Below are 25,904 nucleotides of genomic sequence, written 5' to 3'. Positions count from 1 at the left end.
TTAAAAACCCTCTAAAGCAGAAAGTTGCTTCTGTAAAAACAGAAGGGAAACCTCAATGCCAACCTTAAAATAATCAAGAAATGCTTACTAGTAGGTGGGAAGTTCAGCATCTTTTTGGCTGCTTAATACTCATGTTTTTAACATCTCCAAACAGCTGAATCCAATTACTTGCTGCAATTTAACCCCCCTTCCCTATTATAAAACTTTAAGTAGGCACTTGCTTTAGTTTTGACATCAAGCCCATGGTAAGACTGCAATTAAACAACAACAACTCCATAGCAACATCATTCTATTTAAATAATCTTTGCAAGCTTCAGGAAGATCACTGCATGCAGAAAAAGCTCAGGGATCATGTAGTGAAAAGCCTTCATCACGTAATCCTCCATCCTCAGTAAGAACTATTCAGACTGTCTGGAATAGTTTATGCAGCAGCTACTGTACAGTAAACATTTTATCCAAGAAGGGAAGGTATGAAGAAACTATAGTAGGTAGTGATATGGGAAAATCAAATACTTTAACCTCCAAAATTCCTTTCAATGCATTTTCAAAAAGCAGCAGTTGTTTTGGACAAGTCAAGATAAGACACTTAGACCACAGGGACAAGGAACCACCCCAATTCCTTCAAGTTAAATAGAAGCCAACTTTCTGCTACTTTCCATTAAAGGTAGGATCATTTTCTTTTCCTTACCAGAAGATGCAAGCCAAAGTTCATAGCTACTACAGATTTCAAAGTATTCAGATCAATCTTCCGAGCGCTGCATAAAAACACTGCATGATTTTGAGTGATGTTTCAGAAAATCAGCTGTGGCCTTTTAATCAGAAATGGGAAGACTTTGAGCTCCATACACAGCACAGAGAAAGCATCTCTAAGCGTAACTATGTTATGGTAGCTACAACTGAGGGGCACGTGCTATCTTTGAAATGGTTTTTTTTCCAATGAAGTCACAGCAAGAAACCAGAGCAAGATCTAGAGACAGTGGAAACATCCTGGGTGATTGGGGCAAAAACTTCTTTGTGGTTCCAGTGAGCAACCACTGTGAAAAGATTCATCTTATGAACAGCAGCCTTCAACAAACTTTCCTAATAATAATTTGTAAGAGAAGAAAACACATTGAACTAAAACACATGCAACCAGTAGCTCTACAAGCAGCTTTGCAGAATCCCCTGCCTCCTGGCCAAGTATTTGATAGACACATTTTTTCCCAGAGTCACTGCACAACTGCTGTTGTGGTTTTGCCCAGCCAGCAATGAAGCACCATGACAGTCTCTCGCTCAGTGCCTTCCATTCACCCCCACCCTCCTTAGGATAGTGGAAGTCTCAGTGAAATGGAAGGAAAAAGATAACCAAGGATGTTGTGGACTGAGACAAGGGCAGGGAGGGCTCGCTGCCAATTATGGTTCTGGGTAAAACAGACTACTACTAGATTTAAAGAGGAAAGTAGGAAAGTTTATTCTACTACCTACAAGAAACAGAATGGAGTAAAAGCAAAAAGGGAATAGGATGATGAGAAAAATACAACCAGCACTTTAAGATCTCCCTCCCCCATCCCTCCTTTCTTCCCGGGCCCAGCTCACTGCTCCTGATATCTCTACCTCCTCCCCCCTCAATGGCTCAGGGGGGCAGGGAATGGGGGATGTGGTCAGTCTCTCACAGATGGGCTCTGTCGCTTCTCTCTTCTCAGATGAGGCCGGCTCCTGGCATTCTTCCCCTCTGGTGTGGGTTGTTCCCAGCAGCTGCAGCTTCTGCCAATACAGGGTCCCTCACACGGGACGCAGTCCTTACTGAATATCTCTGGTGTGAGTTCTTCCCAACAGTTGCAACTACTGCAGATACAAGTTCTCCCCCACAGGACATGGCTTCCTCTGGGCACAGTCACTGCCCTGATGCTGGGTCTTTAACAAAATGAAAACAAATCACTGCTTCACCACACCTCTCCACAGAACGCAGAGCAGCCTCAACTCCGGCACACCTCCTCCTCTCTTCCCTCACTGACCTTGGAGTCTGCATGGTTGCTTCTCTCTTCCAACTCCTCGCACCACCACCAGCCGGAAAAGAAGAGACGGAAGAAGGGAGAATCCTCCTCTTCCAGCTTCTCAAAAAGTGATCGTGGAGATATCTAATTGGCTCAGCCCCAGCAGTGGGTCTGGCTCAGAGCTGGGGAGAGTTTTGAGCAACTTCTTACAGAAGCCATCTTTACAGCCCCTTCCCCCTTACCAGAAACGGCTTCATGTCAAACCATGCCAAGTGACAAGTATCAAAGCCAAACCTTTGGCTGAATGTTTCATTTGTTATAGCGTATCAATACAAAGAACCGTTTTATGCTCCTGTACAAACAGAATCAAACCTGAAAAATTCTCCCCTTTGCTGGGGGTCTGTGAGAGCCTTTGTTTGGCTGCACAAAACTATAACCAGTTCATACTTTAAAATCAGTGTGCAGCAATGAATGTTCGCCATCTGAAAGCAAGGAGAGATTTGCTAGGAGGATTATATCTAAGCAGTTTTAAACACTAATGTGAAGCAGCAAAATCCAAATCATTAGACTCGCATTTGCTTGATTCTGCTCCTCACTGCAGGGCAGTGTGCCATGCCCCTTCAAGCAAAGCAGGCAGGTCCGGGCTCAGGTAGTTACCCATTGATGCTATCTCTAATCTTGTCTTGGAATTGCTCCCCAGTGCCAGGCAGACTAGGGATTTCAATGAGCACAAGCTGGTTTACATTCAAACCGGGCCAAGGCTGCAGGAAGGCTCTTTAGAGGTAACACAGACAAGAAGGAGATCCCCCTGTGTTACCCCATGTGGTACAAATCAGGTGCATCATCAACCTTTTATCTATACAGAGGTACAGACTTTGTTCTGAAATACCTTTTTACAACAAAAAGTACTTGCACAAAAAGCTACTGATAGCATTTAAGCAATCCTCATTTCCCTCTCAAACTCTCTATAAGGATTTTTGGCAACCCAGCCCCCCAACAATTTAAAACAATTAGTTGATGAACTGCTAACATATAAACAACCTTTACCAGATGTGCCTGTTTGGCACATCCCTGCCTAGGAAGGTATTTCCACTCCTTACTTCTGAGTATTCATCCTCTAGGCACTCTCAGGATGTCTCCTCTCTCTCCTCCTGTGTTGAGATGGAGAACTCAGCATGCTGCATACCGAATCACATTTTAATGAGGAAAAGCAGGAAAGCATAGGTATTTTCCTAACCTCTCTCAGGGTATAGAAAAAGAAGTGAAAGGTTTATGTAGTGATGAATACAGCTGTCTGAATTTTGGAAGTCAAAGTCATCTGATGCAATTCCAATATCAATAATCATTTAGACTCCCTCTCCACCCTAAAGCCATACATTTCAACATATAAATAACATTTTGTACCCCATATTTCAGTCCTGAAAAGAGTAATTGAAATATCATAGAAATTTCTGTAGTAAAGGGCCAAGCCATTGTCCCTGACAGACAAATCTCAGTGTATCCTTATGTGCAAATGCATATGTCAATATTTTTTTTGCCTTACTGCTGAAAATTGCATGCCTGTTACAAATTTCAGTTCAACATTTAGATATCACCTTTTCAAGTAAGTGTCCATCTTGCAGTAATAGAGACTGTAAACAACATGCCATGCAAGACCATCCATGGCAGTACTTGTCTATGTGTCCCAACTAACACCTGTGTATGTCTCAAAATGTTTTCAGCAGGCAAATCCCCTGATAAAAGCAGAAAGCAAATTTCCTTGATTCAGACACTGAACATTTAATTCCTGAAACTATCTTTTCAACGTTTCCTGAGAACACACTGCATGTAATACTTAATGCTGCTGGCTTCCAGGAGACATTTGTCAAAGCCCATTTGGAAGCGACAACATCTAAAACATTTGCAGCTGGTTATAATGCATCAGGAAAATAAAGTTGTCTGGCCTCAGTACTGTGCCAGTGTTTGAAGGAAAAAAAAATTATCAAAACCATATGTCTGCTCTTAGTTTAGTCTCAAGTGATCTCTATTTTATAAGGTAACTTACCATTAAGGTTTAAACTCCTATGGATTGAATTTTACTAATTGGACTTCTTGGGCTTTTAAAAAAAATGCTGTTTAAAAATGTGCTTACAATTCCCATAATCCATCTGGTTTTGATTCTACTAGTCAAACATCCAAAATCTTTCTGGTAAGAGGAATAAGCTCCAGAAGTTATCATAAAAGTGACATGCCCAGAATAATTCCCTCGACCTCTCCACCAGAAATAAGTTTCCTGTGATTTTTATCGCCATTATGGATACAGAAAAATGGCATCCCTTCCTAAGTAATTTATGTTGTGGTTTTGAAATTTAAACTCCATCTCAAATACACTGTCTTATTGCTTCAAATTAAGTGAATGAGAGCAGGGATTTTAATCCGGTCAGAAACTCAATTCTGACCCAGGTCTCACATTTCCTCTGAATGAAAGCCATTCAGAGAAGGTGTTTTCCTGCTCCAAAGGTTCTTAAGCTATATAAATCACCACGAACATAAGGTACACAAACACTGAGGCTCGAAAAGCAGAGCAACTTGTATCACAACTATAGTTGAGACCTACAGGGCTGCAGATTCATGCCCAGCAATGCAACAGCAGCAAAGTTTCCCGCTGGGCACGCAGCTAGCTGCTGCTAAGACACTCTGGAAAGCTGCTCCCTTCCTTTAGGGAAAGCTTCTCCACAAGTCTTCAGCTGCCACTAGCTTGACATGCTTTGCCTAACTTTACATTTGCTCATGCCAAATTACTGTATTAAAAAGCTTCCCGTGGCTTTGGCTTTAGAGACAACTCAAGCAAAACATTCTGGAAAAACAGCTATTTCATCTGTTCCTATGGCCCAAACAGGCATTTCTGTACAGAAAGGCTGAAGCCAACTGAAACAACTTGCCCAACAGGCAGGCAAGCATGTCCAACTCAAAACAGATATCAAATGTTCAGCACAGCTTTGTGGTCTGGAAACAAAGAGTCTCACACTCCTAAGAACAGTCCCCCGTCCAAATCCAGAGCAAGAGAACCGGGAAAATTACATACCGCAAGTAGAAATCCTCTGAATAAGCACAAAAATTGTGCTTCAGAGTGAAGTAGTCAAAAGACTACATAAATCTTCCCCAACAGATGTCGTTTTGTGGGTCAGAGACGCAACTGTCATACAACCATGTTATTGCCTTATCTTTTTAACACAAGCAGCTCTAAACTCTATTTTTTAAAGCTGTGCTGCTCTGGAAGGAAGCGCCTCTCACAAACAAGGCAAATCTGCAAAACGCTTTCCAGAACACAGCAGGAACAGAGAGGCAAGCCTTGTGCTAGAAAAGTGACCTCTCTGGGTAGCATATTTTACAAAGAAGTTATCTAGTACAATGACACAAGATGCTGAGCACAACATAGCTTGGGTTCATACCTTCTGGGAAACTTACAGAAGATAAACAGCCCTGTCATACTATGTTCTCTTCGAAAAGTTTTTCTCAGCCTCATAGATTAATGCACTCACTTATTGCCTTCACCGTTTAGTCTCTGATCTCAGTCCAAAGTTTGTAAGAACTGCCTCCCATCTTTCTTTCAGAACAAAATAGACACTTCAAAATTTGTCTTTAGCTTTTAAGTGCTCAATATCCTCATCGTTTCCCAGTAATGCTTTTGCTGACTGACCACTTAGTAGACTTTCTTGTTACTTAACAGTAATTGCACAGCAAATATGGAGACAGTCATTCATTCCACCTGCAGAACCTTAATAAGAATAGATAATTACATGGCTTTTGATACACTATTAGCCTGCAAAGAAAGCAGAAAAAACACCTTATTGTAAAAAAATTTGGGGATTGTGTACATGACAATAGTGTTCTACAAACATCTTTGTTTTCAGGTTGAGTTCTAACCTGACATGCTCTTGCAATTTCCCGTCAGAAACTTAACAGCACCTTGACAAGCAGTTTCAGGGTTGCTCATGGGCCCCAGCAGAAGCAACATGAACTAATAAGGTTCTGATTTCATTACTTTTTAAAAACCTTTTATAGCCTTACAGAATCGGGCAGCAAAATGTCAAAGGCCAATGACAAGCTCAGAAAGACACCTCTGCAGTGAGCTCATCTTTGAACCAGCAGTCAAATTTTTCTAACGCTGGTTGAGTAAAAGGGAGATTGAATATCATCGTTGGCAGAAGTCAGCTGAGCTCACCAGGAAAAGGTGACAACTCTGCCGAAGCCACAAGTTCCTCCAGAACCACCAGCTAAGTGTAACAAAGAACGTAACATGGATTTGAAAGGAGAGCAGATAGAGCTAGAGCTTAGAAATACATCTTTTAAGCTAAGAACTTTGCTTTACTGCTTCAGAAATTCCCTTTGCTCCAATACACAGTCTTTTCAATTAGACACAGAATACAGCATGTAGCAGTGTGCCTTGAAAATCCTAAACCCCTAATTAGACACCCAAAACGACAGCACACGATCCATGTCAGTATATGTATCTAAAAGCCATAATGGCAGAGAAATACCTCTTCTAACAGATATTGCTAGGGACAGACACAGGACAGTGCAACTTGTCTGTAAAGGAACTTTTCTTAATCACTTGTTACCTTTAAACCACCCAAGGAGCATATTACATACTTGCAGCACCACAGCTGTGTGAGCCGTCCGTAACTGCACAATGCATTTTTTCTGTAAAGTACAAACCCTATATGTAGGATCATCCAGTGTTTTAGAAGCAGCTACAGGTTCAGTAAAACAAAGCAACAACATTTTAGATGGTTGTTAGTTTATTGTCTTAGGCAGCACTATCTGGTGTGACTTATCCAGGGATTTTGGAAATGCCATCCCAGGAACACTATACGGTTTTTTCCCATTACTGCTAAAGGACCACAACTACACAACTGCAAAATCCTGAAGAGTGACCCAATGGCAATGTCAGCTCACCTGAAGGCAAACTGCTGCAACAAAAATCATACTTTTATTTGAACTTATCTGTAACCCACAAGCAACACAGTACTACTTTGTAAGCCATAACAGGCAGTAGATCAATGCTGAAAGGAATGTACAGTCAGCTTTCAGAGACTTCTAGAAAATGCCTGGAACATTTTAATAATTCTGACTTAAAGAAATCTTTAATTAAGACAGCATTTAGAAAGTATTTTCAGAACAATCTGGAATCCTGTGGAATGTGTTACAGCCCCCAAGGAAGCCTGCTCTGGCAGACCTGAGATCAGCTGTGACTTGGAGAAGGCAAGAAACAGTCAGTAGCCAGCACAGCCAGTAGTAAACATGCAATTTGGCTCTCATCTGGCACCAGGATCACCTTCGCCTAACACTTGTCATGTTCATTTGAGGAGCTTGTCCCATTTTTTTCAAAAAGATGGCATTATCCAAATCACAGCTGCACAGGACTTGACTTACAAGAATTAACTGCTGCTTACTTTTTACACTAGCAAGCCCCTGTTAATCCATGCTCCAGCAAAAAAAAAGCAAGTGAATTAGGTCAAGGGAGCTTAAGTGCTACTAAAATATGTTGCATAGCACCTTATACCCACAGCTCAGACAGCACTTACTCGCCCACAAGCTAAGCGCAGACAACATATAAGTCGTGATGGCCAAAGCGTCTTTGTCTGGGTACCAATGAACTTTCCTTTACTCTTTAGAGAAGGCTTAGACATTTCAAGGCATATCAAAAGTAAGCACAGTTCCCAAGAGATTAGTTTGAGGAGATTACACTCTGCTTGGCCGCTGCTTTCTAACTTCTTTCAACTATAACCTTTCCAAACTACAGCAGGTCTCCTTCTAGCAACCAAAACTCAGAGCAAAAACTACAGCAGAGATGTTTCTTTCTGAAAGCTGCCCGGACGATTGATGTCACAGTTTCTAGGTGGTACATTACATTTAAGGACAACAAAACACCTTAACATTTACAGCTTCTTATATATACACAAAAATGTTTACAAAATAGGCATTTTCTTTCAATTTCAAGCTGTAGATAACTAGACAGACAGAGTTCTCACAGATTCAAGCAAGAGAGGACATGCAATCCATTACCTCCAAGACTGCTGCTTTAGTGCAAGCACCTCCTGTGTCAGCTGCACATAATCTGCTGCACCAGAATATGGTCTCCACCTTGGAGCTGGATGGATGGGTGCTTGGGAGTGCAAATTCAGTCCCATGGACTTGAAGCATCCACCTTGCTGACTCCACAATGCAAAACTGAAGCCACTCAGGCAATCCCATTAACAGAGATTAATAGTTATGTCAAGCTCTGTCAGATCCATGGGATGCCAGCTGTCTAGTACTACAAAACCGCCAGCCTTGCTAGAGTCAGTGCCAAGTGTTTTGCCCAATGCAGCCCATTCTGCCAGCTGGGTTTGGAATAGGATGTTATCTGAGGACAAGATGAAAAAACAGCCATTTATTGCGCTCCTCATTCCCACACCAGCCTCTGCACTTGGGAAGTGGAACAATTAGTGACTCTTCTAGTGGTCAGTGAATGTGTGATTGGCAAGAACTACGTCAGCTCTCTTACTGTCCTATGCTGGGCTGGAATGTAAACCACTATGAAGAGCAAGAATCACTGAAGTAGCAATCCATTTGAGACTGGGCACACAGATATACATCCCAAAGGTAAGAAAAACTGCAACAGATTGGTTATCCAAGGAATAATACAACCTTCCATGCCTATCCTTCCAACCCCAAACAGAGGAATTACAAAGATCTCGAGTGCAGCAGTCAGAGGATTAAAGTTTTGGCAGCATTCCTTGTGTTCTCTTATAGCCACCTCTCAGCAAAGGCAGGGTTGGTAAGCAGAAGCCAACAACAAAGATGCAAAAACCTTTAATATTGCAGTACTGACTGAAGCCATAGTACAGCATTACATGGCAGGGATGTACCTAAACTAACACAGCAAACTGTGCCATTTCTCAAACATTCTGCATTCCAGGGACACAAGCCACCGTTTGGCTACTGGTGGAGGAACAAAATCCCTTTGGAAAGGCCGTTGTGCAGTTATTTTGCTAAAGAGCATTCTTCTCTTCATAAAGAATGCCTCTACCATTCTGGCTGCAGACCACACTAAGTTCTTACTTGCTTACTGTGGGTTGTCCAAGATATTCTGCAGACTAGTACGGAGGAAATTTTTGTGACATAAGCTAAAGCCAATATTGCTTTGAACCACAAATGACACTTAAAACTTGAGGAGCTTCAAGAAACCAGGTGATATCTTTGCAACTGCTGCTTCTCCCTCCCTGCTTTTTAAAGTTCTATAATGTCTAAAGATTAAGGTCTTTTGGAGGAGATTGTTACAGAAATCATTTAGCTCCATTATATACTAAGCAAAATCGTTAAGGTAAATATTAAATTAATAAGCCCAGGTATCAAATTAAAATGTTGGGTTATATTTTGTTAAATTTGAAAAGTATTTATAATCAAGCAGCTTCCAGCTTCTGCCAACAAGCTCTCTCTTCTGAGGAGCCACTGAGTTTTCAGAGGTTTTAGAAGATTTGCACCCTGTGATTTCAAGGAAGATCCAGGTGCAGTTAACTGATCTCTTTACTCCTGACTGCACAGAGCACAGAACCAATAACTGATTACACATACACACTGAACGTGTTACATGGTCTTGTTTAGGAAGCAAGAAATGAATCCTAACTACATAATCCACCAGCACCAAACACATGCCCAAATTCATTCATGTTAAACTGACAAAGTTTATAAATAGGATTGGAAGTATATTTTCTTTATTATTCTTTTCCACTTGCTGAATGGAGATGGCTGCAGTCAAAGAGGTCCACCTTAACAATGCATCACACAACTTCACAAGCATGAGACACAGTTTTTCACAGCTTTCAATCAGAAGAGGAGGGACGAACATCCTGCTTCATTGCTGATCTTCCAGAGCCACTGCCTTTCCTTTGTTACTCAGGAGCAGAAGCCTTTCCGTGAGCCACTTGTCCACAGTCTGCTAAAAAAACCTCACCAGACTATATATGCAGGTACAGCCAAAAGCTCACACAAACCCATTACTAATGGATCCAGCTTCACTGAGCTTGAAAACATTTTGCCGAAGACGTCCTGTTACTGTGAAGGTGTGACTCACAAACGAGGTATGGCAGTACTCCTCTTCAACACTTAGATCTTTAACAGTTGTAAAGAATTAAAGAGAGATTAAAAATAATCAAGGTTTTAAAGTCAGATCCTTTCATAACTCTGACAAGCAAAGGAGGAAGAAACTGGATCCAGGAATCTCTTGCATCACACATCAGAAAACAATCTTCTGTATTTTTGGTCAAGACTGGATTCAATCACCAGTGACATTTTCTAGCTGTGCCTTTCAGAAAGCTGTACAGTACTTGTGATACAGTATAAAAATCAAATTACTGCACTGCTGAGAAGCTGCTTTTTTGATACAAGTGTCAGCAAACTATTTTTAAGGCATTTTCTACGGAACAACTTTTAAGGAAGGAAAATAAATAGATTTTCCGTTGATATTTCTTTATGGGAAGCAGTCTTTGAGTGTTTTACTTTCTCCTTGTAGATTTCTGACTGGGACTCCTGTGTGCTATAGAAATATAAAAATCAATCCTCACGAAGCCACCACTTTTCCCTAAAGGACTCAAGGAATTTAATTCCATTTTTTCCAATTATCTCAAGTCACTCAAAAGCAAGAAATTTCCAGGCTAGCAAATAACAGACCTAAAACAGCTTTAAACTCTTAAACACAAGAACATTTACACACACAAAAAAGCATAAGACAGCTAAGTCACAGCCGTAGTGAGCTCATGACAATTATTTCATAACTTGGATTTAATTGGAAATAACTTGGCTTCTTGTATTATTTCTTTAAATATTAACAGTCAAATGTCTACTCTACAAAAAGAGGAGTCAAATTTTTACTCTAGCAACGTAATGCAACACTGCAGTCCAACACTTTCTTTTTCTAGTTTTCAAGGATTCTCTAACCTCTTGCAACTTGCCTTAATCCAAGCTGTATTGAGCTGCTCCAACAGAGAGATTTCCAGAGGGGGAAACAAGCAGTTTTCATAAACAAACATGAGCAAAGTTCAAATACAGACATGAACTGTGATAAAGGGAGCAGAGCATTTCCATTTTACTCCCATTTATATTGAACAGAAAATATAACTGACAAGATATGAAGAATAGGGTAAAGCAGCAGAACATCTTTAACAGCACTTGAGTGATCAATGTATCTATGATGTCAAGGGCTAAATCTACAAGAAACTTTGGTATTGCAATGTTGTGTATCTCGCAGCTCAACTTCCAGCTTTGCCATCCCACAATGAGGCCCGTGTCCTCTAGTATGGTCTGTGAACACCTTCAGGATCAAATTCAGAACAAATGGGTATGACAGACTTTTGACCTTTGAGTTCTCCAGGTCTTAGGTACATGGTCCTCATATACAAGGTGGCCTCTTCCTCTCAAACACAGAACAGAGTCAATTCTTGTTTTGCACAAAGCAGTGAGGACAAGCTGTCTGAGAGCTGTAGCTACTGCACTGCAACACTCAAGTAAAAGCCATCAATGATCTGTGTGGAAAGGTAGCAAGGCACCATTCTCCTCCCCACTCTACCCCAAAGCTTCAAATGCAAGCACCTGCAGTCTCACACAAGTCATGGAGAACTCAGATCTGAGAGCTGTGCTCTGAACACAGCCTCCTTGACAAGAGGTGGTCAATGCTAAGGATGGTTGCTGGCCTTCAGGAAGGAGGTTGTGGCAAGAGCTACTTGGAAGGAAAACCTAAGCATGTGCCCCAGGGGCTTGACTGGGAATAACTCTGGACCCAGGATGTCAGGTCTGGAGTGGGTCAGACAGTTTCTGAGGATCACTCTCTGCCCGAGCCATTAAATACACTTAGGCCTAAACCCACAAAAAGAGTTGGGTACCAAAGTCTCTCACTTCCTAGGGCTTTCAGTTCACTCTGCATAAACAAAACATGCAAATACCTGTGCTATATAAATGGATGATGGAGTGATGGAGTCAAAGGGCAAACAGTTTTGTAAATGAATAAGAAATTAAGGGAAACGTACAGAGAAAGGCACCAGTTGTCCTCTCAGTTAACCTCAACTGATATGGAAGATGGCATGTCAGTCGCAAACAGATAAAGATAACAATTTTCCATTCCCACTGTAAAACCAATCTATGAACTGCTACACTTGTCATGTTCTGTCCGTTTGGCTTTTGCTACACACAACCACATTTTTCCTACTTCATCCTGCAGCACTGGTCCCACTAATCACTGACATATGCTTCGGCACAGAGCATTTCCTCTGGCATGCTTTAAAAAGAAACACTGTCACCAGAGCCATGTAAGTGCTGGCAAATACGGTCTGTCAGGTTTTGTTTTCAAGGACTATAAAAATAGACTTCACTGCATTAGTCTTGAAAACTCATACCCTCTAGAAATAATTCTAAATAACAAGTTTTCAGATGACTTGTTATTGTTTTCAAATATCCAGAGAGAAAACCTGTAGTTTTATATTTCATTTAACATTTTCATGTTAAGCCAATATTTGATTTCTTTTACACAATTGACAATTCCCAGCTAATTTACCAGCAATGCCAGTGTTTCCTGCTCATGTGCATCAATTCACAGCATCTCTTATGCATTTCTACTATGAGCAGCCTTTTATTATAAGAATATTGGCACTTGGAAAGCCACAAAACATCACTTGCTTCCAGAGCTTATGCCTTTCACCCGTGGTAACGAGTATTAGTTTACGCTGATAAAAGCTTTGGCACGGATTGAGGTTCGACACACTTTCTTGTTAGTTTAATTGCTTTGCTGAGGACTTTTTCTGCAATCAGCTGGCCCAAGTCTATTTGCAGAAAATATGCAAATATGGTGAAAGAAAACCTATTATCTCTTATACACAGATTCTCTGCAGCAATCAAAATCAAGGACAACACAAGTAGGACCCTCACATGTTGCAGGTAAGAATTCCCATCTCCTGCATCCCTACACACAGAGTACAATCCACATCTGAAGACCTGAAACAATCTGAGGCAGAATAGGTAAAGAACCACATTTCCAAAGAGTCATCAGCAACAGAAGGAAAATGGCAACAATGGTAAGTTGGATAGTCGTCTGTCTCCATACATATAACCAAATACACTTCTTCCAGTTTCTGTATAAAATCCTAGGTCTTCCAGTATTTTGCAGGTGATTTGGCAGCTTAGTTCCACACCCCCTGAATGAGGCAAACAAAATAAGTTTGAGAAGTCTCATTCCAAACACTTTGTACCAATATAACTTCTTTGCTGCTATGAACAACACCTGTGAACAGATGCTGGTTTTCTGAAGGGAGATTTTTTTTTTGCCAGGCTAAATTAGTACCTTGAATCATTTTCCAAAGCAGTCAAAAAAAAAAAAAAAAGAGATGGCATGCAACAGCTAAACATCAATAGGAGTTTTAGATATTTCCAACAGAGTAAGCTGCAGCTTGAGAATCAAAGAGTAGTGCCAGTCCGGAGTGTTATTTGGTGGAACAGCAAAACTAACATAGGCAGGAGAGGGGGAAAAAGGGTTACTTCTTATTACTTGGCTATCACACTCTAAACCCTGGCAACAAGCCACCTGAACGATAAATGAGAAGACAGAAGATAATCACAGGGTTCACTTCTTTTTGAGATCCAGAATAAGCTTGTTATGTAGTGGCTAACACGAACTGACAGTCAGGCTAAATTTAAGTGACCTTCTGTAATGTTACAGAAAATAACTTACTTGCCTAACTGAAGCCCTTTACAATGTAGTTATGTCTGTATTTATCTAGCTTTTGGGGTTCTGATTTTTTTTAGTGAGAAAATATATTTTGCTTTTACTCATCTGAACTGAAAGTACAGTCTCTAAAGAGAGCCACTTCCAACGAAGCAGAGTTAAGATTAAAGTCAGTCAGAGCAGAAGTAAAGGAGTTGCTCACTCTTTCAAAAAAAAACCAGACAGAAAACCATAAAAAACCTTATGGGATGCCAGACCTGGTTACATGGTTATTTTTGTATTACCCTAGATCAAAGTCACTAAGACTCTTATTTTTCAAAGAAACATCACACTCTAAGACATCCTTGAAAACTTTGGTCTAAACATTAAGAACACTCAAGCTCCGTTTCACCTGTTTTATTTATTAAGGAACAGCTCAGGCTTACTACTGCCCATGAAAATTTCTTCTTTGGACTACATCTGAAGGCTGAGAAATGTTAGGTAAGCTGAAGAAAGAAAAACACCAACCTCTTTTCCATCATGGAGAAAAACTGCTTTCTTGCCAGCGTCATGAACTAGGTAAAAGTAATTTCCCAAATGAATCTGAACACAAGTCAAGGTAAGTTACACCAAGACAAGCCTACATGATCTTCCACTGAGTGAAACCAAAGGTCTTAAGTGCTAGATCTTCCAAATCATAAGCAAAGACAAAGAGGATGACTTTCTCTTGAAAAGGAGTACACCCAACTGCAAGCAAAGGATTTCAGGCTTTAGAGATCATGCAGAGCACACCTTCTCATAACAACTTAATCTTTTAAAAACAGTTGTTCGACAGAGCAGAAGCAAAGCAGTTCCAGCTCGGCATGGAGGAGGGACAGACGACTGTCCCCACATGAGATCTTAAACAGCTCTAACACATCACAAGACTTTGACCAACAGAGACAGTGTCATTCTAATCAGATTTTTTTGGAAAGGAAGACTAGTAAAAAAAAGGAGGCTGAGAGGACAAATGATCCCTCTCTACAACTACCTGAACAGGACTTGTAGTGGGGTGGAGGTTTATCTCTTCTCTCCGGTAACGAATGACAGAACACAAGGAAATGGGTTTAAGTTGTGCCAGTGGAGGTTTAGACTGAACACTACTTTTACAAGGGTTATGAAGCATTGGAATGGGCTACCCAGGAAGGTGGAGTCACCATCCCTAGATATTTTAAAAATGTGTAGATGAAGTACCAAGGGATATAGTTTAGTTTAGTGGTGGCCTTGGCAGTGTGAGGTTAGTGGTTGGACTTGATGATCTTAAAGGTCTTTTCCAACCATAATGATTCCATGACTTGATGCATCCAGAAAGTTCTTTTAGGAGACAGACTGATTTACTGTTATTCTGCAACTCCTTTATTTTTATGAACAAATAGCTGTACAGCAGGAAAACAGAGTTCATTTACAGACATGCAAGTTTAAGACCCAAACTGAAATATTTGTACCTGGAAAGCCACATTTTAACACATTTAAAATGTAACCCCTTGGTTGGTCATTATTTCAGTAAACAGCTGCAGTTTCTGTGCATTTAAAAGGGTATTCTGAAATGCCTTTTGGAAGTTTGTCTTCAGTAGCCACCTTGTGAACCACATCACACAGAATGGGCCAGGTTCTCTATTTGAAAGCTGCATCAGGGAACCCTGTCAGGTCAGTGCTACAGCAGCTACACAACATACATGTGAGAAACATAAAAATGCTGAGGAGAGGCATTTTGAACATAAGTTTAGTTACCTTGTTGCAGACGCAATACTCAGCTTAACAGGGAAGGATGTCAGCATTCACTGTTTTGAAAGACTTTTTTAGAAGTTGCTTTCTGCTACCTCTTCTGCTAACTGGGAAGAAAAAAGTATTACAGGTGAAAAATTAATGAGGATTTGGGACTGAAAGAGTCACCAAATAAATGTTAAACATGAACCCCACAAGGCTGGATGGCACTATGAAGCCAAGTCTTTGATGACTCCATCCATCCTCCTCCCTTCCTTTGCTTTCTATTTCTGGCCAAGGAAAGAATCATAATACCCAAAGGATTTACACCAACTGTCTTAAAACAGGGTTTCCATTTTAAGCCTTTAATATATCTAAACTGCTTTTTCATTTTTGACTCAGGAGTACAGAAATCAAAGGAAACTGTAACATAAACCAAGTTTTGTAGGGTGCAAATTTTAAGCCATCAGCTACTGTTTAGTAATTGCCTCTAAGTGTGCTCTTGCTCACTATAACTGTAAGACCTACAAGAGCACCTAGACTGAAGAATTTTACCCTTAACTCACACTGGTGACAACACATTCATGTGTTTATATCACAACCTCCAGAAAGAAGAAAGGCTGGTGAACGCCATCAATCATCTGTACAGTTATTGAAAGCTGTGTTTTACTTCAGATGCTTGGACAGCAAGACCCAAAGAAGTCAGACCTTGGAAATGAGCTGGATGACATTTCCTCGAGCTTTTTGAATACACCCACGAGGGACACTACTCAATAGCTGGCAGAATGTGTTTCCAAGAAAATGACAGGCAGAACAAAATATTTTTACTCCCGTGAGCTACTGAAGATATGCCATTGATGGTCATCAGCCTTCGAAAGATAACTAATGTGGGAAGGCATGAAGTGGTATCAGAGGGAAGTCCACGACTGGGACCGTAGAGAGTTCAGTTGTAATAAAATCAGCAGCTTTTCTACCAAAGCAAGTTTCTTCCCTGGGTATCAGTAACACTGGAGCACTGCTTATACTTAGCTGTAACTGTGGGTAAAAGGCCTTAATAATAGATATATGCTCTAGAGAGCTCTCTTTTAACCCTGGAGCTAAGATTAGAGAAAATGGAGGAACTGCAAAAGGGCAGAGAAGAGAGATGATCATTTAGAAAGAAAAGCAAACTTAAGGACCAAAAAATGGTAGACTTCCCCCTTTGAAGCTGCAATTTAAACCTTTATCAAGTTTATGAACAATAAGGAGACGTATCAAGTGACATATTTCTTCTATTTTAGGGGGTCCACAGGACTTTGGATGCAGAGTTGCCAGCAGATCTCAGACACAGTAGAAGTTACTCTTCTACTTAGGCATTTGAAAAGCAGGGCTGCCTGGCAGCTCTTTGTGCTACATATTGATTCACTTATCTCCGATCGTTTGCCAGACCCTTTAAATCTAACAAAAGCAGCACAGTCTGACAAGGCAGCCATCATTTGATATCCCGTTCTACTTATATTCTTAACAAAGCTGTGGAAATAAACACTCCCTTTCGTGTTACCCATCCGTCACCTAGCCAGGGTAACACAAAATACAGGAAATAACCCCACAAGTGTCGGTTACACTGATAGAAAAGATCCCATTACCACTGAGAGGCTAGGCTTCATGTTGAACAAAGCAAGAACAGTATCACTTCCTAGCTGCCTTTATGAAGTTCTGAGCAACATGCCAGAACTGGAGGTAAAACAGCAAGTAGCCTCTTAACGAGATAAAGGAGAATTTGAAAGTTTATTCATCACGAACAAGATGAAAGGTAGTTCAAAAGAAGAAGATAAAAATTTAAAATTGGAAAAAGAGAGGGGCTGTTATCCCTGGATTTGGAAATCATCATTTGGAAAGCATCATGCTGTTATAGTCCGGAAAGGGACTCAAGCATCAGGATTTGTTCAGGAGTCTGTGAAACCTGATGAACAGTTTCACACTTTCTGTTAACTGCTAAAAATCGCCTCCCCAACAGCTATAGGTTTTACAAACAAGCTGGGACCTGAACTCAAGTCAGAACGTCCTTTAGACATCTCTCCAGAAGCAGAAGAATCCCAGGCCAGGCTGTAAGTAGAAGGAATACGTGGCTGGTCAAACTTCACCACGACTGACAGAAACCATTCTGTCCAGGGATATTAGCTTAGATTAAGAAAAAGTGCTAATGTACTGCAGAAGGATGTTTCCCATTCAACTCTAGAATAGGAACAGATAGATACAAGGTTAACAAAGAGTTAACAGCTTTAACCCAATCTACCTCCATCTGATTGAAGTAACAATTTAAATACTATTTAAATGAATGATTACTTAATCATTACTATCTGCTTGCCATGGCAGTATATCCCATTAGAATAGCCAGCTTTTACTCCACTTAGCCACGGAAAAAATTCCTTTCTAGTTTTCAAGTAAAGGTGATCCAGAAGAGAACCTATGCATACACTCTGGTCACTTAACCTGAGAGCATCTACCCCTTTTTAAAGATTTCATATGCACTAAGTCACTGAAGCCACTTCTCTCCCCATGTCTACACAGTATCATGCATTATTCATGCTACTATGAAACAATTCAAAGCAGCGTAACATAGAGGTTACACTACAGAGTTAACAGGATGGATAACATGAAGCATAACGTAAATATCACAGCAACTTTGTTTACAAATGCATTTACACCACCCTGGAGCATAGTGCAACTCTGTGCAGTGCACTCCAGTTCAGGTGAACTCCGTAAAAGCCTGTCTGTGGCAGCTCTGGGTACCAAGCCAGCAGGTTGAAATGCCTGCTTTCAGAGGAGATCAAAGCAAATCTCTGCATTTCAAGCACACAGAGAAATACCTCCTATAAACTCCTGATGCACCCTACCAGCTCTTTACTTGACAGGAAGAAGCTGAAGGCTACCTGCATGTGTTGCCTGGTATAGGAAAGGGTTGCAAAGAAAACAAGTAGTGTGCAGACAGCTTTTACACCTGGATAACAGTTTGCTTAGAGTTCAGGTTAGAGAGGATCGGTTCTAACCTAGTGTAACGTTCCAGCTGGCTCCACAGGGAGGCAAATACAAGAGTGATGGGAAAGTTAACTGCAGTTCTTTACCTTTTCACAGTAATGTCTGTAACTGTATCTGAATAGAAAGTAGAAGATGATACCACATAACTGAAAGTCTGATAGATAGTATTGTCCTGCCCAGTTTCACCAATACTCCTCACTGATGTTAAGAAGCCTTCTGTTAGCTTATCAGTTGGCTTGGTCAAACACATGGCAGTTATCTGTCAGGAAATGTTTAATTCCAACGTATAACTTAAAACTTGCTCTTAAATCTTTCTGTCTCTCACGCTTTGATCCATACTCATACAGGAAAAGCATTACAGCTCTGGAGATCACTGCACAATTCTCATTCTCACTAGTGAGCTAAAAGGTAGTCCAAAAGACAGGAACCAAATAAAAATCTTCCTGATGAAATCTTCCTTCTGTGAACAAAGGTAACTATTGCAGCTATTAAGAACTACTCATGGAGCATGCTTGAATGGTGAAACATGGAACCACTTGCCGGGTAACAGGAGCACCTGCTACACAATACAAGTGTAATAAACCTTTTCTTTTCACACAGGCCTAGGAGATCTAGCATACAGCTTATTTGTTCATTCAGCTCTGTGTTGCTGTTACAGTGAAGGTCAACAGATGGGATAATGTGATCCCAAGTGCAGACCACTAAAACTCCAGTTTCTTAATAAACATATTTTCCAAATTGTTCTTTGCACATTTGTGAGGTGGTTTAACCACTTCACATTCACTTCATGTCACTGCTAATCAGAAGTACAGGCCACACTTACCCAGTGCAGGAAAATCTGCTTGTTTCACAAGTGCACTGAAATGGTCCAACTCGGAGTAGTCCAACTGGATATTGGTCACTTTTCCATTAAATCAGGCTTGTTCAGCTCTAGCACTTGCACTCTAGTCCTTAAATGTCAATTGTTTTATACTCTGCTTCTTAGCTTTTCAAACTTTGCTTTTATATCAACCGAGTATCTTGCAAATACCACTGCCAACACAGCAGTCCATGAAGAGCCAGGCCCCAGAGTTCAATGTCAGTAGTGAGGTTTAGGGCACAATCAGCATAACTGCCAAGGAAGCATGGCAACTTGATTGTTCTACTTACCTCTGCCTGGCAGACAGCAGAAAGCTTTTCCTTTACTTTTCCCAAGCCCTTTTCTTCCCTCTCCCCCAGCCTTGGCAGCACAGAGCCTACTAAACCACTCTGTTGCTTACTAGCTTTTGCCAACTGCAACATGAAGCTGACAATCCTTGACTGCTTCATAGCTGCATCCAGGTCACAATGGCAAAGCTGATCAACCTCCTCCGCTGAGGAGGACACGAGCAGCAGCAGCACAGTCTGGAAGGCAGCACCATGTCCCTCTCCACTCACCTCATCATTAGGGCTACATTTTCAGCAATACTAGCAGGAAACTTTAAGCTTAATTACACTAAAGCCAAAGTTTACAGCCTAAGACTTAGAAAAAGAAGCATTCTTGCAAACCGCTTTTCAATCACAAGTTTGCAGTAGGTTTCTCATTCACGACAGCAGGCAAGTGCATTCCCCTTCACTCCAGTCGGCTGGCAGCAGAGGGCACCACATAATCACCTATGTGATTTATGTACTTCCATCATACTTGTGAGTTAATTTATTGAGCACAAATTACTACTACAACAAGCTACAGGGTGAGTCTATAAAGCATGCATCATATCAGATAAAACTGCATGCAATGAAAGGCAGCTAATTTGCTCCAATGCTTTTAGCCAGTAACTCAAAGCAAGGGACGTCCAAGCTTAGTATCTCCCAGAGTTCAGATGCTACATTCCCATAACAGGTCTCATGTAGAGCGAGCATGGATCTCTGCCTCGACAACACAGGTTCCTCTGCCTGGCACAGGTCACTTAAGTACTTGCACGAGCCCAAGCATAAACCACTAGCCTGCAAACTAACTCATCTGTGGTTTACATAACACAGGACTACATACCAGTTAAACATTTTGGCTGAGGACAACCAGCAGCCTCTAAGGCAAACAGCAGGTTCAAGACACAATAGGATGAGATGTTTCTCTTGCTTCCTCCTACCTCCACAGCTATAGCTCATATGTTTGTATTTATTGAATACCAGTTAAAAAAAGAAAAAGATGAAACTACACAAAAGTCAATCTGCATTTTGTGAGCATACTGATACATGCATACTGGAGAGGAAAGAAGTAGAATCATGAAGTGTAACAAGCTTCTAAGCTAATATGTTTTCTGTCAGCAGAAACACTTCAAGTACCTTGATACCGTCATCCCCATTTAAACGCCAGGAAGCTAACCAGACCTGTTACACACACACCACAAAAAACAAAAGACTTCCTAGTTCATATCATCTCCTGAGTTACTGTACACACACACTGATAAAGGCCACTTCTGAGCATGTAGCTGTAATGAAGAGTAACTCCATGCATCAGCTTTTCTAAAGGGATCTACAGCACGACCTTGAGGCCAAGACCTTGATGACTTAAGGCCGCACCTTCGCTGCAGAGCAAGAAGCACCCAACAGAGCTGCAGAAGAAACCCAAAAGCAGAAGAACACAGACCTAATCCACCTTATTAAAGCAATACATTATTTTCAGCCACCACAATGTTTCCTCTGAACATGTAAATACAGAAGCAATTAGCTGTCTAGGCACTTCTGCAGAAACCACTTAGCATAATCTTTCCTAGAATATATTTATATGGCTTCTGATTGCTTAATTTTCTGACACATTTGTTTCAGGCACTAGGAAGATTAAATAAGGCAAAAATCACCTACATCGATACATTGCCATTTCGAAGGTAACATGCAGCACAAGAGAGACAACAAAGCGAACTCCTAGCAGGTTTTAAACTTCAAAATGTTAACATCAACTCTGTGTTCTAGGAATTGCTTTATAGCTTTCATTCAGCTGTTTTGTAAAACCTTTTTCCCCCCTTTTGCTGCTACTCTGAAAGAGAGAACTACAGACTAAAAGAGCAGACACCACTTACAGAGAAAGAAGGAGTCTGGACAGAGATTTCATTGAAAAGCTCAATTCTGTATCACATCACAAATGTCCGCAATTCAAAGATCAGCCTGTGCAAAAAGGCAAATTACAGCCAGAAACAGATGAAAATCTTTTCTGACTGCTATGAATATAATTTTTTATGATATAGAGTCCTATCATCTAGAGCTTTGGTATTTAAGAAGTCAGCTCTTTCAAATGGCTTCATGAACAGGCAGATAAACAGCATATTCATTTACAAGCTGGAAGTTGATCAGTGAGTACAAAAGCTGTGAATGCTTGTCAGGACCAAGGAAAAGAGGCTGTAACTATTGAATCTGAGGATGCCTAAAAAAACCCTCTGCAGTCAGCTGGCAGATACCTCTACAACAGCAGCAAGAAAAAAACCAAACAAACCAAAAGTCATACACCAAAAAACCCCGCAAACAAGCAAAACCAACCAACCAAACATTTGGTTGACTCTGTTTCACCTGAAATTATTTTTACCTAGACAGCCAAGTGTCCTTTAGGGTGTGTTTTCCCATGCCTAGTGTAAGAGGAGCTATCATTTCAAGGCCCTTCAAAAAACCAGGCATATGATACAAGTATATCTTCACTCACAGACCCACTGCAGCCCATAACTCCATGTTAATTAGACTGGAAGAAGAAGCCTTCAGCCTAAAACCCAGTAACTCTGATTTACACAAGTGCAGAGAGGTTTTATTGCAACTTCTCCTGTAAGCTGCACAGACATTTACTGCCCAGCTCAATGCACCATCAAAACAAAAGCAAATCTCAATTTACTGGTAGTTGCCATACTTTGAACAGACATAAAGAAAAATTGAGTCAACATTCCATATAACACAAGCAATACAGCATAGCTAAATACCAAGAACATGGAACACAGACAGAAATCAGCAGTGATGTACTGCACCGTAGGAACTGTCTGACTTACTGCTACCCAGAGCCCAAAGCACAATTTTGGAAGCTCAAGACCAAGAAGTCAAATCGTCAGTTTTTTCATCTCTTACACGTTTGACTAGAACTAACTGCTACTTTCAACAGGGAACTTTGAATCCTCCTAAGAATGATTGCCAACTTTCACCTCATAGCCTCTAGAAGACACGTGACTCTACAGTGGCCTTCATTTCATTGGAACACTATATACCATGTGAAGCTACGAGCAGTGGACTACAAGCCTTGATTTTCATCATTCATGCAAAACAGATTCCCTACATCCAACAGAAACACAAGCATAAGGCAGTAACATCAGGGACTCCAGGCATGTAATGATTGCTGTGTAGGTTAAAGGGATTTCTCTGCAGGTTTGAGGATTCGCTACAAATGTACTGGCTTATGGCAGGTAACAGCTGATCCCCTTCCCCAGCAGCACGGGACATTTACAAAGATGTAATCATGGTTATCTTGCACTAAATGCTTGAGTCTGAAAAAAAAAAAATGTTCCTTCTGGGAAGGAAGAGCTCAGTTTCAGTTTGACTACATCTCTTTCTAAAGAGAGTCTTTTCTCCCTCAGAGCAGATACTGCCACAGTAGGTTTCTCCACCTTTACAGTACAGTCATAGGGGCAAGCCTCTAAGGAAGGAAAGACTTAGATAACTAAGAGTTCTTAGTGTGAGGCTTTTTACAGAGTAGCAGCTGAACTGATAGTTACACACTGACATTTTAAGCTTTCAAGTCCCAATCATTTTTAATAGTACAAAGCCAAACCCTGAAGGGGATAACGTAATTACATAGCCAAAAGAAAATGCAGCTAACTGAGCTTCCAAATGTCTAGTTTTGGTGATCTAACCTTCCACTCTCACACACTAAGCAGAAGGGGTTTGTCTATTAAATTTACTACTACACCAGTGGGACAAGAAAAGAATGCAGTCATGAGCTGCAAAATCGCCAGGCCATGTATCCAGCAGGTATCCTCTGCCTCTCTCAGGAAGAGTTACCTGCTCGTCTTTTCCCAAAGGAGGATCAACACACAGACATAATCTTCAGGCTTCACTCGGTACCTTCTCCTAGCCCTTGGTTTAATCTCTGGGGGGACCCAAGGCAATAGGGGATGTTTGCTTCCCGTATCTTTCCAAGGCGGGTACAGAGAAATGTCACAGAGGTGCACCTATGTGAGACAGAATTCCTGTCCTGTCGTCTTCTATATAAGGCTGGGACAAACACCCCTTCTTTCCTCCCTGGAGCAAGAAGCAACGCTTTATTCCCTTATCAAGCTCAGCCAAAAAAGGGAAGCAGATCTTCTGGTCCCCGCATCCATCAATTGCCAAGAAAGTACTCGCGTTTCCCCTGCAACCCAGACAGAGGCTATGGAAGAGCAGCTCCTCCTCGGGGGCACAGGAGTCCAAGCGCTCCTCTCCCTCGCTCCCTCCTCTCGAAGGGACGGCTGTTGCTTCTCTCCCCGCTTTTCCCAGCTACTGCCGAGGCTTTCCCCTGGTGACCGGGGAGAGGGACGCGCCCATTCCCTACACGAACCCCTTCTGCCCTCGCCTCGGGCGACGGCGGCTGCTGCCGCTCCCACGAGCGCCGCCCGCCCCGCGCCCCTGGCCCAGCGGCTCCCACCTCCCTCCCTGCACGCACACGGGGGGCCGCTGGGCGCCCTCCCCCCCGCCGCCACTACTCACCGGCGCTTCGCCGGCCGCTGCCCCCGGCGGCCCCGCGGCGGCGGCTCCCTCCCCGCCGGCCGCCCCGCCGCCCTCCAGCTGCCGCTCGCGGTACAGGGACCAGAGCCCCACGTTGGGCAAGAAGACGAGGGCGGCCAGCGCCAACCCCACCGCCTGCAGCAGCCGCTTCTGCTTCCGCCGCATCGGAACCGCCGCCGGGGAGGAGGAGACGCTGGAGGAAGGAGGGAAGGAGGGAGCCGCGCCAGCCCGGCCGCCCCCGCCGCCGCCCTCAGGGAGCCCAACTTTCCCCCGCGCGCGCGGCGGCGGCAGCGGCGGGCGGCAACTCCGGTACTTCCGCTCCGCGCGCGAGGGGGCGTGGCCTCGCCGGCCCCGCCCACGCCCGGGGAGGCCCCGCCCACGCCCGGGGAGGCCCCGCCCACCGCCCCGACGGCGCGCCCGCCCGCTCCGCGCCAACGAGCCGCCCTTCGGGAGCCTCCAATAGCGGCCGCCCGAGGCTGCGCGGGCACCGGCGGGCGCCTGGCTGGGCGCCGCGGAACAGGCCGGGGAGCGGGCTCCCAGCCGGCCGTCGATGAGGGGAATCCGAGGCGATGAATCGCTTCAGAGAGGCTCCGCAATTAGCGGCCCGGCGGCATTAACCGCGGCCAGTAAGCGGCGGAGCGGCGCTCCTTAAGGCTCTCCCGGAAAAATGAATTAGCGGCTTGTGAGACAGGGAGCACGTGGGATGTGTGGAGGGACGGATCCGGCACGGGAGGAGAGCGAGAGGGAACGGGCCCCCGGGGATAGGGGGGAATAAATGGGGCTCTGGAGGAGAGGGTAGAGCTGCCCGAAGGACTGCAGGTGGTCCCGGAGGGGTGTAGGTGGTCCCTGAAGGACTGCAGCTTGCCCCACGGACACGTGGCAGCTGCAGGGATGGTGGGGCTGCTGTCCATGGCATCTCCATCCATGGAGCTGCCCTTGGCCAATGGGCCCGTGGCCTTCCTGACGGGCAGGGTTGCTTCCAATCCGTTCCCCATCAGTGGCTCCCATTAGAAAGGAGTGCTGTTTATTTGGGTACCAATTAGGTAGTTTCTACTATAGAATAAACTAGATAATTTATAGGCATAGGTTGGTGCGGTTTTTTTAATAAGGAAGCAATGGCTGTAAAGGTTTTCCCAACAAGGGGGGTGAATTCCTTCCTTAAATGATGAGAAACAGCCCTCATGCTTAGGAGAATGCCCTGCCAGTGGGACAGCCCTACGGCTTGGCTGAAGTCAACAGTGGAGCTGTGGCAGTCCCCTGCCCCCCTAGGAGGTCGGATAAAATAAACATTTGGTCTCTTCTAATGTAAACCCCTGCAGGCAATTTTTTTATTTCCTTGAACAACAACAACAGAAAGTCTGTGAAAACCATTATACACCCCAGCATCTGCAGTTCTTTTCACTCTTGCAAGTGGATTTAAACTTCAAAAAACTTCCATAACCCACTAGATGGCATCTTCCAGCAGATTTCCATGCCCACTGAAAGAGCCAAATTATCGAGGAAAGCATTTAATTTGCAGAGAAGGTTACACTTCCTAAGTCTAACTGCATGTTAAGGCAGCTTGTACTTTCATTTTAATTATCAACAAGAACTTTTCGACTGCTGATTTCTTTACTAGAAATGTTAATGCTTTCACCGTTCCTCTGTGGGTGGAGAAGATACCGACCTGTGAAATCCCTTTGCTCCTGCCTTTAGAGCAAAACGTATTCCCTTTATCATCACTGAATCACCTCTGGCGGCGCAGAGACTTTGGCTGCTGTTGAATAATG

At 42.7% G+C, this 25,904-nt stretch overlaps 1 protein-coding gene across 3 annotated transcripts in view; it reads right to left on the bottom strand.

Moving 5' to 3' along the window:
• Window positions 1-24,440, bottom strand: part of GALNT10 (polypeptide N-acetylgalactosaminyltransferase 10) — a 91,347-nt gene extending 66,907 nt beyond the window's left edge. For 2 of the 3 annotated variants that reach the window (XM_062002137.1, XM_062002138.1), the window contains exon 1: window positions 24,118-24,440. In XM_062002137.1, the coding sequence (XP_061858121.1) occupies window positions 24,118-24,300 (183 nt within the window). In that variant the 5' untranslated portion in view covers window positions 24,301-24,440. Of the gene's footprint in view, window positions 1-15,456; window positions 15,558-24,117 lie in introns of all 3 variants that reach the window. The other variant, XM_062002139.1, reaches the window with a different exon arrangement.
• Between the last annotated feature and the right edge of the window lie 1,464 nt (window positions 24,441-25,904).

The sequence above is a fragment of the Colius striatus genome, chromosome 9 (genome assembly GCF_028858725.1).
Source record: "Colius striatus isolate bColStr4 chromosome 9, bColStr4.1.hap1, whole genome shotgun sequence".
In the NCBI taxonomy this organism is placed as follows: domain Eukaryota; kingdom Metazoa; phylum Chordata; class Aves; order Coliiformes; family Coliidae; genus Colius; species Colius striatus.
This window is presented reverse-complemented; position numbering and strand designations above follow the sequence as displayed.